The 12,881-nt window shown below is 49.1% G+C and overlaps 1 protein-coding gene across 2 annotated transcripts in view; it reads left to right on the top strand.

Annotated features, from left to right (window-relative positions):
- Window positions 1-7,147, top strand: part of TBL2 (transducin beta like 2) — an 11,784-nt gene extending 4,637 nt beyond the window's left edge. For both annotated transcript variants that reach the window (XM_017857658.1, XM_017857657.1), the window contains exons 2-7: window positions 2,306-2,436; window positions 2,697-2,881; window positions 3,348-3,499; window positions 3,847-3,973; window positions 5,486-5,638; window positions 5,860-7,147. In XM_017857658.1, coding sequence (XP_017713147.1) covers window positions 2,306-2,436; window positions 2,697-2,881; window positions 3,348-3,499; window positions 3,847-3,973; window positions 5,486-5,638; window positions 5,860-6,325 — 1,214 coding nt within the window. In that variant the 3' untranslated portion in view covers window positions 6,326-7,147. The remainder of the gene's footprint in view (window positions 1-2,305; window positions 2,437-2,696; window positions 2,882-3,347; window positions 3,500-3,846; window positions 3,974-5,485; window positions 5,639-5,859) is intronic.
- The last annotated feature ends 5,734 nt before the right edge of the window (window positions 7,148-12,881 follow it).

Genomic DNA, 12,881 nt, shown 5'->3' with positions numbered 1-12,881 from the left:
TTTTTGAGACAGAGTCGTGCTCTGCCTTCCAGGCTGGAGTGCAGTGGCACGATCTTGGCTCACTGCAAGTTCCACCTCCCAGGCTCATGCCATTCTCCTGCCTCAGCCTCCTGAGTAGCTGGGACTACAAGTGTCCACCACCACGCCCGGCTAATTTTTTGTATTTTTTTAGTAGAGATGGGGTTTCACCGTGTTAGCCGGGATGGTCTCAATCTCCTGACCTCATGATCTGCCTGCCTCAGCCTCCCAAAGTGCTGGAATTACAGGCATGAGCCACCGTTCCCGGCCCAGCCCTGCTCTTTTATTGGGGAGGTGGTTGTTAGAGAAATCATTACTGAGAATAGGGACACATGAGGTAGTGTGGGGTCTCAAAGGATGGTTCTAGAATAAGAGTTTGCCAGAAAGCCAAGGAAAAAAGACATTCCTGCCAATGACAATACCCGAGAAGGCAAGGAGTCCCCAAACAGCATTTGGTATGACTTAAGTATGAGGAGGGGGCTTGTTAGACAAACCTGGAGGGAAGGAAGCAGAGGACAGATTGTGGCTCTGTTTGTATGCAGGGCTCAGGAGTTTTTTTCCTGTTGGAATTGGGGAGCATCTGCAGTCATTTAACACATGCCAGCTTTGTGACTCAATTAAGTATCTTATGCAAAAGTGACTGGCTCCACTCCCCAGCACAGGGCTCAACAGATGTTGACTTCTCAGCCCCGAGTTCTTTCGGGTACTGGAGTGCAGTGACGCGGTCTGGGCTCACTGCAACCTCCACCTCCTGGGTTCAAGCGATTCTCCTGCCTAGCCTCCTAAATAGCTGGGATTACAGGTGCCCGCCACTGAGCTCGGCTAATTTTTGTATGTTTAGTAGAGATGGGGTTTCACCATGTTGGCCAGGCTGGTCTGGAACTCCTGGGCATCAAGATGATCCAGCTGCCTCAGCCTCCCAAAGTGCTGGGATTACAGGTGTGAGCCACCATGCCTGGCCTCCATAAAGCCTTTAATGCTTGTGTTTGGTACTTTTGCTTGTCACTTTGTAGATAACTCATCCAATTCAATCTCCCTTATTTTTATTTATTTATATCTTTTTTGAGACAGAATCTCACTCCGTTCCCCAGGCTGGAATACAGTGGCACGATCACTGCATTCGAACTCCTGGGCTCAAGCAATTTTCCCTCCTCAGCCTCCAAATAGCTGGGACCACAGGGGCATGCCACCATTCCCAGCTAATTAAAGTTTTCTGTAGAGACGGGGTGTCACTCCATTAACCAGGCTGGTCTCCAACTCCTGAGCTCAAGCAATCCTCCCACCTCAGCCTCCCAAAGTGCTGGGATCACAGGCATGAGCCACCGTGCCCAGCTCTCAACCTCTCTTTAAGAAAACCAAGGTTGGGGCAGACACAGTGGCTCACACCTATAATCCCAGCACCTTGGGAGGCCAAGGCAGGCAGATCACTTGAGGTGAGGAGTTGGAGACCAGCCTTGCCAACATGGTGAAACCCCATCTCTACTAAAAAAAAACAAAAAAATTAGCTGGATATGGTGGTGTACGCCCATAATTCCAGCTACTTGGGAGGCTGAGGCACGAGAATTGCTTGAACCCGGGAGGCAGAGGCTACAGTGAGCAGAGATCACGCCACTGCACTCCAGCCTGGGCGACAGAGCAAGACTCTGTCTCTAAAAAAAAGAGAGAAAGAAAAGAAGAAGAAGAAAAAAAACAAGGTCCAGAGCAATTCACTAACTTACCCAAAGCAGGGCCACTAGAGACAGTTGTGCACATTACTCCCTACGTAGGGATGTCTGGCCAAGGATCCACACTCCACTGGCCGTGCTCTGTACTCACCCAGCAGCATTACCCTACCCAGAGTATGCCTTTTCCACTTTACAGGAAGGTGCTCTATGGACTTACTGTAAACAGCCTCCTCAAAGTCAGTCAGTATTAGAGAAAGAATCCAAACCCAGGTCTGATTGCAAAGCCTCTGTTTTGCTTCTCTTTTCTGTTTGACAGGGTCTCACTCTGTCACTCAGGATGGAGTGCAGTAATGTTGTGATCATAGCTCACTGCAGCCTCGAACTCCTGGGCTCAAATGATCCTCCTGCCTCAGCCTCCCGAAGCGTTGGGATTACAGGCATGAGCCACCATACCCAGCCAGCCAAGCCTCTGTTTTTGCCCATATCACACTCACTCTCCTCCCGAAGACAAGGGCCATGTCTGGTTAATCTCCTGCTGTTCCACTCAATGCCTGGCTAATCATAGATGGGTAGCAAATGCTTATCAGTGAGTAACTGGAGAACAACATGGCCCTTCCTTATAGGCCAAAAAGCAAATGGATTTCCACCTGACAAATCCTCGGGATCCAAGAAGCAGAAACAGTATCAGCGGATTCGAAAGGAGAAGCCTCAACAACACAACTTCACCCACCGCCTCCTGGCTGCAGCTCTGAAGGTACGTGGGGTACCCGGCGCAGTGTGCACTCTGAGACTCAGACCCATAGGCTTTTCCTCTATAGTATTCCGTGCATGTTACAGACCCTCCTGCCTCTGATCAGAATCAGCGGGGATGCTTAATTCTGTCCCCTCTCATCGCAGTCCAACCTCAGCTTGCTGTTAATCCAGGCAAGGGGGCCCCATCTCCCTGGTTCCAGGTTTGGCTTCCCCATCTCCCCAAGGAGTTGCTATTCACACTTCCTGCCACCCTTCCCCTAGAGCCACAGCGGGAACATATCTTGCATGGACTTTAGCAGCAATGGCAAATACCTGGCCACCTGTGCAGATGATCGCACCATCCGCATCTGGAGCACCAAGGACTTTCTGCAGCGAGAGCACCGCAGCATGAGAGCCAATGTGGAGCTGGACCACGCCACCTTGGTGCGCTTCAGCCCTGACTGCAGGTGGGACAGGATGGAGCCTCAGGTTTGCCTGAAGAGGCCCAGTCCCAGGCATTGGCCTTCCCATATCTGCTTTGAGGTAGCGAGGAGGGACCCAGACCCAGGGCCTCCCTTGGGGTGCCAGAAAGAGCATCCACATAGTTTGCGCGCTGCCTGGGGCTCCCTGGAGGTCTGTGCTGCTATACAGCAAGGAAACGGGGGGAAGTCTCTTCCTACCTGGAAATAACTTGGCCTGGCTTCCAGATGAGCCTTGGTTTCTAAACCCTAGAGAGAAACTAAAGGAGTCAAAGCAATGGGAATCTTACCTTTTGAGGAGTTTTATAAGATTTGGAACCAGGGACTTATGTTGTAAGGCTAGACTGAGGGGCATGAGGGGAGATCTTGACTTCCCCCAGAACCCAGCACAGGACCAGGAACACAGAGCCTCTTTGTCTAGTGAGAGAGTGACTTGTATGCTACCTGTCTCTAGAGCCTTCATCGTCTGGCTGGCCAACGGGGACACCCTCCGTGTCTTCAAGATGACCAAGCGGGAGGATGGGGGCTATACCTTCACAGCCACCCCAGAGGACTTCCCTAAAAAGCACAAGGCGCCTGTCATCGACATTGGCATTGCTAACACAGGTAAGAGGCATTCAGAGGGTGGGGCCTGCCCAAAGCATGAAGGAAAGATCCAGTTCTGTTTCCTCAATGAGTTAATGCTGCCTGAAAGTTCTGCTCAACCTGAGAGGGACAGGGGGCCCTGGCTGTAAACAGCCTGGCTGTGTGCTCCCCTGGAGTCCGTGGGCCACACCAGGTCCCTAGGGAAGGCGGGAAGGGCCACAGTCTTCAGCAGAGTCCTTGTCTGTAGTGACCCTTGGCCTGGGAGGAGACATGTATACTTCGGGCAACAGAGGCCTTGTAAGTGTCTTTGGAGAATGACAGTTGGTCAGGTCACTGCCCGTGGCCCACATCACTCCCTTCCCGCTCAGGGAAGTTTATCATGACTGCCTCCAGTGACACCACTGTCCTCATCTGGAGTCTGAAGGGTCAAGTGCTGTCTACCATCAACACCAACCAGATGAACAACACACATGCTGCTGTATCTCCCTGTGGCAGGTGGGCAAGGAGGGGCATTGGCATCTGGGACCACAAGAGGCTGGGGCTGGGGAGCAGGCACAGAACAGAGAGCCAGCTTCATCGCTTGGGAAGAGCATACAGGGTGGGGTCAGGAGCCCGAGCTTCAAGTCTCAGCTCTCCCCGCTTGGAGTAGTGGGGATTTCATGCAGGTCACCCCATGTCCTCAGTCGCTATTTCTTCATCTTCAGTGTTTTTGTTTTTGAGAAAATTAGTCTCACTCTGTCACCCAGGCTGGAGCACAGTGGTGCGATCATAGCTCACTGTAGCCTCAAACTCCTGGATTGTAGTGATCCTCCCACCTCAGCCTCTTGAGTAGCTGGAACTTTAGGCACATGCCACTGTACTCAGCTAATTTTTGGTTTTTGTTTGTTTGTTTGTTGAGACAGGGTTTCACCCTCGCCCAGGCAGGAGTGCAGTGGTGCGATCGCAGCTCACTGTAGCCTTGACCTCCCAGACTCAGGCCATCCTCCCACCTTAGCCTCCCGAGTAGCTGGGACTACAGGCGCACACTACCACACCTGGCTAATTTTTGTATTTTTTGTTGAGGTGGGGTGTCATTATGTTGCCCGGGCCGGTCCTGAACTCCTGGCCTCAAGTGATCCTCTTGCCTCGACCTCCCAAAGTGCTAGAATTACAGGCATGAGCCACTGCACCAAGTTACTTTGTGGGGGATGTTACATGTCTTAGAACAAGACTAGAGGATAAACCGAGGTCACATACATAAAAGAACTTTTTTGTTGTTGTTGTTCGTTTGTTTTTTGAGATGGAGTTACGCTCTTGTTGCTTAGGCTGGAGTGCAATGGCACGATCCTGGCTCACCGCAACCTCCACCTCCCAGGTTCAAGCGATTCTCCTGCCTCAGTCTCCCCCAAGTAGCTGGGATTATAGGCATGCACCACTACGCCCAGCTAATTTTTTATTTTTAGTAGAGGCGAGGTTTCTCCACGTTGGTCAGGCTGGTCTCAAACTCCCGACATCAAGCGATCTGCCTGCCTGGGCCTCCCAAAGTGCTGGGATTACAGGTGTGAGCCACTGCACGCGGCCTTTTTTTTTTTTCTGAGATGGAGTCTTGCTCTGTTGCCCAGGCTGGAGTGCAGTGGTACAATCTCAGCTCACTGCAACCTCCACCTGCCAGGTTCAAGTGATTCTCCCACCTCAGCCTTCCCAGTAGGTGGGACTACAGGCAGTAGGTGGGACTATAGGCACGTGCCACCACGCCTGGCTAATTTTGTATTTTTAGTAGAGATGAGGTTTCACCATGTTGGCCAGGCTGGTCTCTGAACTCCTGACCTCAGGTGATCCACCCACCTCGGCCTCCTAAAGTGCTGGGATTACAGGCGTGAGCCACTATGCCCGGCCAAAATAACTCTTTAAAGGTTTATATTATCCAGGTATGAGATGATCAACTTTCTCAGGAAAGAGATTGAGGGGGTTTACAGGAACAACATGCTTCCAAAATGAAGTTTTAAAGGCTCCTGGGTTGTATGGCAGATTTGTAGCCTCGTGTGGCTTCACCCCGGATGTGAAGGTTTGGGAAGTCTGCTTTGGAAAGAAGGGGGAGTTCCAGGAGGTGGTGCGAGCCTTCGAACTCAAGGGCCACTCCGCGGCTGTGCGCTCATTTGCTTTCTCCAACGACTCGCGGAGGTGAGTGAGTCTGCTCAGATGTCTGTCTGACCAGTGGCTCTTGGCCCCTCTTTGACAACCAGGGTCCTTCTGCCTGTTTGTGCCATGGCTCTGAAGCGGGTGGGGTGCCTGGCCCTCAGCAGGAAGCTGACTTAGCTTCCTAGCTGGAGCTGCTCAAGTTGGGCCAGTACTTACCCTGCCAGGGTGTGTTGAGGCATGAGCTGTGATTTTCTGTGCTGCAGGATGGCTTCTGTTTCCAAGGATGGTACATGGAAACTGTGGGACACAGATGTGGAATACAAGAAGCAGCAGGACCCCTACTTGCTGAGGACAGGCCGCTTTGAAGAGGCGGTGGGCGCCGCACCGTGCCGCCTGGCCCTCTCCCCCGACGCCCAGGTCTTGGCCTTGGCCAGTGGCAGCAGTATTCATCTCTACAATACTCGGCGGGGCGAGAAGGAGGAGTGCTTTGAGCGGGTCCATGGTGAGTGTATCACCGACTTGTCCTTTGACATCACCGGCCGCTTTCTGGCATCCTGTGGGGACCGGGCTGTGCGGCTCTTTCACAACACTCCTGGCCACCGGGCCATGGTGGAGGAGATGCAGGGCCACCTGAAGCGGGCCTCCAACGACAGTACCCGCCAGAGGCTGCAGCAGAAGCTGACCCAGGCCCAAGAGACCCTGAAGAGCCTGGGTGCCCTGAAGAAGTGACTCTGGGAGGGCCCGGCGCAGAGGATTGAGGAGGAGGGATCTGGCCTCCTCCCAGCGCTGCTGCCACCTTTCCTCCCAGGTGGAAGCCTTTCAGAAGGAGTCTCCTGGTTTTCTTACTGGTGGCCTCGCTTCTTCCCATTGAAACTACTCTTGTCTACTTAGATCTCTTCTTGCTGGTTGTGACTCCTCCCCAACTAGTGACCAAGGTGCTTTTCTTCCTCCCAGGCCCAGTGGGTAGAATCTATTCCCACCCGGTGCTGAGGAGAGTGGTAGAAAGAGGAGACAGAGAGAGAACGATTTTTGGCCTTGTGGCAGCACATCCTCACACCCAAAGAAGTCTGTAAATGTTCCAGAACAACCTAGAGAACACCTGAGTACTAAGCAGCAATTTTGCAAGGATGGGAGACTGGGATAGCTTCCTATCACAGAACTGTACTCCATCAAAAAGATACTAAGGGATTTCCTTCTGGGCCTCAGTTCTGTTTGTAAGATGGAGAATAATCCTCTCTGTGACCTCCTTGCAAAGATGATGTGAGGCTAAGAGAGTATCAAGTCCTTAGGTCTGGAAGAAAAGTGGAAAAGAGTAGTACTGTTGTCCAGTGTCATTAAAGTGGTAAAAGTGGGAACCAGTGTGCTTCAAAACCAAATTAGAAACACATTCCTTGGGAAGGCAAAGTTTTTTGGGACTTGATCATACATTTTGTATGGTTGGGAGTCCTCTCTTCGGGAGATGATATCCTGTTTAAGGAGACCTCTAGTCAGTTCATCAGATATTTGAGTGCCTACTCTGTGCCCAAATAAATACATGCTGGAGATTAAATATGAATAAGACATGGTTTCTGCCATCAAAGATGGCTGGTGGGAGAGAGAGATATGCCCTTATTAAGTGCTTTGTGTAGTTTATTCATAGCTACTGTTGTATACGTCAAGAAAAGAGAGGACCAGAGCAGGACAGAGGCAATGGGTATTGAAGTTGAAGGGGTACATTCGATAAGAGATTGAGTATTGAGAAGTTTAAATTTGTGAATTTGAAGGCTGCTGGGATGTGGCAGATAAGGGAAATGAGGTATCTGGGAAGACTTGAGTGTAGGCAAAATTTATTCATCCCAAGTCAAACTCTTGGTCTCTCTGACGAAAACTACGACCTCCTTTGGTCGCCCCCGACCTCTCACCTCTCAATGTTGGGAACAAGCCACAATCTTGGAGTTATCCTTGATGACTCCCCACTCATTATCCCCTCTGTCCCACCACCACTGCCGTCGTCCGTCCGCCAAAACATTCTTTTGGTTACACTCCAGGTGACATCCTGAGGCCGTTGCTTCTCTCTGTCTTTTCTGTTACCATCCTGGTCCTGGCCACTGTCACCTAGTGGGCCACTATAATATGGCTTCCTAATGGATCTTCCTGCTTCCTCTGTTACCTCATTACTTTTCTATATAGCAGAGTGATCTTTTGAAAATGTGAACCAGATCACATTATTCCCTAGTTAAAACCCCCCAAGGCATCACACTTGGAATAAAATCCAAAAGAATTTTTTTTAAACCAAAATAGTAAAACAATTTTTTTTTTTTTTTTTTTGAAAGTCTCACTGTGTTGCCCATGCTGGAGTACAGTGGCACAGTCTCGGCTCACTACAACCACTGCCTCCCAGGTTCAAGCGATTCTCCTGCCTCAGCCTCCAGAGTAGCTGGGATTACAGGCATGCGCCACCACACCTGACTAATTTTTGTGCTTTTAGTAGAGACAGGGTTTCATGATGTTGGCCAGGCTGGTCTCAAACTCCTGACCTCAAGTAATCCACCCCCCTTGGCCTCCCCAAGTGCTGGGATTACAGGTGTGAGCCATCGTGCCCAGCCAAAAACACTTTTTAAATCCAAAACTCTTACCATGGCCTGCAAGGTCCTGTGTAATCTGGCTTCGTCCCCCATCTAAATGCTATGGACGTCAGATGGTACTGTAACTCTGTGAATGGGGTCAGTTACCTGGGGATAAGGCAGTAGAAAGTGGGGACAGAAGTGAGCTGGAGGGCTTGTGTCCTGCCCGCGGGGTGGGGGTGGCTGCTACTTATTCAGGAATCCAGCAGAAATTGTCTGCTTTACAGAAGCTAGAAGTGAGCAACTTAAATAAATAAATAAATAAATAAACAAACAAACACTATCTGGACCAAACAAAACACCAAGGTAGGCCTGATGCAGTCCAGCACTCTTCTCATTGGCAGCTTCTGGCTCACTGTTGAAACCACTGGAATGAGAGCACCACCGGGCAGACTCCTGGACTGTCTCACTGTCAGCTCTGTGGTCCAGGCACAGTACCTGGGACAGTGTAAGCACTCAATCAATGTGAAACTCAAGCCAGGGGCAAGCCACAGACCTCCCAGTATCTTCTCTGTGCATCTTTCCACTCGCAGTCTCCATTGTGGTTTTGTATGTTCTTAACTACAGACTGCTGGCAATGCTGTGCACACAAGGCCTGAGGAATATTTCCTTGGCAATTGTCAGAAGAATGAGACTAAAATACTTCCTTTGCACACCTGTTCTTAGAAGCAGCTCTGGCGTTACTCCCCTTGTGTATGCAGGACAGGAAGTGGCAGTAGAATGTTGAGTTACTGAAGTCAGATGTCTTAAGTTCCAGTTCCAGCTGGGTCAGCTGTTGACTTGAGAGCAGGTAGATCTGTTGAACTCTCTGAGCTTGTTTCCTCATCTGTAAAATGAGAATGAATCCTATGCTGCCCACCTTGCCGTGTTGAGTTTCGGTGAGATAAGAGAAAACACTACCAAAAAGTCATTCCACAGACTTCTGAGAACAGAAAGTACCCTCCCTCAAGCTTCTCTTGTAAACACAGAGAAGGTGTCTGGATATTAACATAGAGCAGAGGCCACCAATTTTTTTTTGTTTGTTTAAATCAAAAATCCTGCATGTGAAGGCAGTATTCATGTCATAATTACAATTTCAACATCTGTGGGTGTGAAATTTTTCAAAATAAAGAATTGGGGAAATATTTTAAATGGTGGTGTATAGCCTATTTTGGTGTTCTCTTTGTTTTAGAGATGGAGTCTCACTCCGTCATCTAGACTGGAGTGTAGTGGTGCCATCATGGCTCACTGCAGCCTCGACCTCCTGGGCTCAAGTGATCCTCTCACCTCAGCCTCCCAAGTAGCTAGGATCATAGGCGCATGCCATCACACCTGTCTGTTTTGTGTAGAGATGGGGGTCTCACTATGTTGCCCAGACTGGGGCTTGGAGTCATTTAAACCATGCAATACACAGATTAACATGGTAGTGCCATCTCAACAGTGGCCTGCCGCTTCCCAGGGAGTCTTCCTTCCTCAGTGCAGTCCACCCTCCTTCTGGCTACTTTCCTGGGAGTTGGATGCAAGTGGGTCTTCCACCACCTGCATCCAACACTCGGGTACATCAGGGAAACCAAATCTCTAATTTGCTTAGCTGTGATAACTTGAAGCCCTGGATAGTGTCTTGCATACGGACATGTTTTCACAATTATTGCTACTCCAGTAAAGTCACATTTCAGAGACTGACATCTTGGGAAAGGCACAAAAAGTTTTGTTTCTGTGTTATCTGTGTTTTCTGTAATTAATGTGCAATTCCTATGTAATGTTCATTGCCGCACTATTCAGAATAGCAAAGACATGGAATCAACCCAAGTGACCATCAGTGATAGACTGGATAAAGAAGAGCCTCTGACCTTGCCATCCAGAAAATAAGCTCCTTGAGGGCAGGGAATTTATAATGTTAGGAATCTGCCTTGTCCCTCTTTCTGTTGCACCCATGCAAGTGAGCACACAGTAGCCACTACAATTTGTTGACTAATAAGATGAACCTGTACAGTGATTGCCCAACAGAGAATGAGCTCACTTTGACCACCACTTATGCATCCACCACGCAGTTACATCGGCAGCAGAAATCATTCTATTACTTTCCAAGGCCACTGCATCTTGTGAGTTTATACACTTCAGTGTGACTCTCCCAGGGACTAATGGTTCCAAAGTGAGGAGATGATCAAAGTTCCAAAACTGGGCTAGGCGGGGTGGCTCATGTTTATAATCCCAGTGCTTTGGGAAGCCAAGGTGAGAGGATTGCTTGAGACTAGGAGTTCGAGACCAGCTCGAGTAACGCGGTGAGACCCCATCTCTACAAAAAAAAATTAAAATTAGCTGGGCATGGTGTCACACACCTGTAGTCCAAGTTGTTGGGCTACTGGAGAGACTGAGGCAGGAGGATCACTTGAGTCCAGGAACTGGAGGCTGTAGTGAGCCGCAATCATGCCACTGCACTCCAGCCTGAGCAACAGAGTGAGACTCCACCTCTTGAAAAAATACAAATAAAAGAGTGCCAGATGGGCGTGGTGGCTCACAGCTGTAATCCTAGCACTTTTGGGAGGCTGAGGCAGGAGGGTCACTTGGGTCCAGGAGTTCAAGACCAGCTTGGGAAACAGGGAGACCCCATCTCTACATAAATACAAAAAAGTCGGGCATATGATGGCACAGCTACTCAGGAGGCTGAAATGGGAGGATTGCTTGAGACTGGGAGGTTGAGGCTGCAGTCATCGCCCAACTTGGCCTCCCAAAGTGCTGGGATTATAGGCATGAGCCACTGTGCCTAGCCAGCTGGTAGGTTTGACAGCCCAGGTATGTTTCAATTGCTTTTGGAGCCCAGAGGCAGGAAAAATACCAACCAAACAACAACCCCCAAAATGATAAAGTTGATGATGATGTGGAAGGTGATGATTATGATGGTGATAACTGTTGGTCTCTGGCCCTTGAGTCCTTATTTCACCCTAATAATGGCCTCTGCCCTGCATACTTTTAGGCTTTTGTAATCTATAACCTAGGGCATCTCTAGAATAAGAAGCAAAACAAAAAGCAAACAAAAGAACCCCGGGCAAAAGTGAATTTCTTGATGTGCTGCACCCCAAATTTCCTCAACCCCATGTTTCTTCACTGAGTGTGCCAGGACTGTGAGGGACTTGCCCACAGTTTCAAAGAGTGCTGTGTTCCCCAACTCCACTTCTTGGTTTCCTAGGTACAAAGCTGGACTACATGTCCCAGGATTCCCTGCAGTTAGGTGAGACCCTTTGATGACTTCAGGCCAATGGAATGTGTGCAGAAGTAATCCGTTGCGTCTCCAGCTGCCTCTAAAAACCCTCCTGAGGGCTGCCTCTAAAACCCTCAGTGGCTCATGCCTGTAATCCCAACACTTTGGAAGGCTGAGGCGGGCAGATCACGTGAGGTCAGGAGTTTGAGACCTAGCCTGGCCAACATGGCAAAACCCCATCTCTACAAAAATACGAATATTAGCTGGGCATGGAGGCACGTGCCTGTAATCCCAGCTACTTGGGAGGCTGAGGCAAAGTAATCCCTTCAACCCAGAACCTGGGAGGCAGAGATTGGAGTGAGCCAAGATCGTGCCACTGGACTCCAGCCTGGGTGGCAGAGAGAGACTCCATCTCAAAAAGTATATATAATAATAAATAAAATAAACAAAAACCCTCCTGAGGTTCTCCATACTCTCTTTTCTGCCAGCTGGAAACAGGATTCTGTGCGGTTTACTGAGTAATCAAAAACACTAGATGGCTGGCCTGGAATCCCATTTATGGCTGATTCCTACAATCTCAGCATTTTGGGAGGCCGAGGCAAGAGGATTGCTTGAGGCCAAGAGTTCAAGACCAGACTGGGTAACATAGTGAGCCCCCCCCCCCATCGCTACAAAAAAGTTAGCCAGGTATGTTAATGTGCACCTATAATTCCAGCTACTCGGGAGGCTGAGGCAGGAGGCTCACTTGAGCCCAGGAGTTCAAGGCTGCAGTGACCTATGATTCTGCCACTGCACTCCAGCCTGGGCAAGAGAGCAAGACCCCATCTCTTAAACATATATATTTGTATATATGTATATATGCATACATATATGTTTGTATATATATTTATATATGTATACATATACCATATGCTTTGTTTTTCCACTGTTGTGGACAGATTTCTGTGATGTGGTAACAGAATAATGATTCCCCAAAGATATCCACATCCTAATCCTTGGAATCCAGGAATTTGTTGGGTGATACCCCAACAGGGAATTACAGTAGCAGATGGAATTAAGGTTGCTAATCAGCTGGCTTTTTTTTTTTTTTTTTTTGAGACAGTCTTATTCTGTCTCCCAGGCTGGAGTGCAGTGGTGTGATCTCTGCTCACTGCAGCCTCCACCTCCCAGGTTCAAGTGATTATCCTGCCTCAGTCTCCCTAGTAGCTGGGATTACAGGCACATGCCACCACATTCAACTAATTTTGAATTTTTTAGTAGAGATGGGGTTTCATCATGTTGGCCAGGCTGGTCTCGAACTCCTGACCTCAAATGATCCACCCTCCCCACCCCAGCCTCCCAAAGTGCTGGGATTACAGGTATGGGTCACCACGCCTGGCTAGAAAAATAAAAGAGGATATTAAGTGGTTTTATTAGTCAGGATTCTCTAGAGGGACACAACTAACAGTATATATATATATTTATATATATATGTATGTAAAGAGGATTATATATATATATATAT

The sequence above is a fragment of the Rhinopithecus bieti genome, unplaced genomic scaffold, assembly GCF_001698545.2.
Source record: "Rhinopithecus bieti isolate Rb0 unplaced genomic scaffold, ASM169854v2 scaffold_42772, whole genome shotgun sequence".
Classification (NCBI taxonomy): domain Eukaryota; kingdom Metazoa; phylum Chordata; class Mammalia; order Primates; family Cercopithecidae; genus Rhinopithecus; species Rhinopithecus bieti.
The sequence above is the reverse complement of the archived record's forward strand: the minus strand, read 5'-3'. Positions and strand labels throughout refer to the sequence as shown.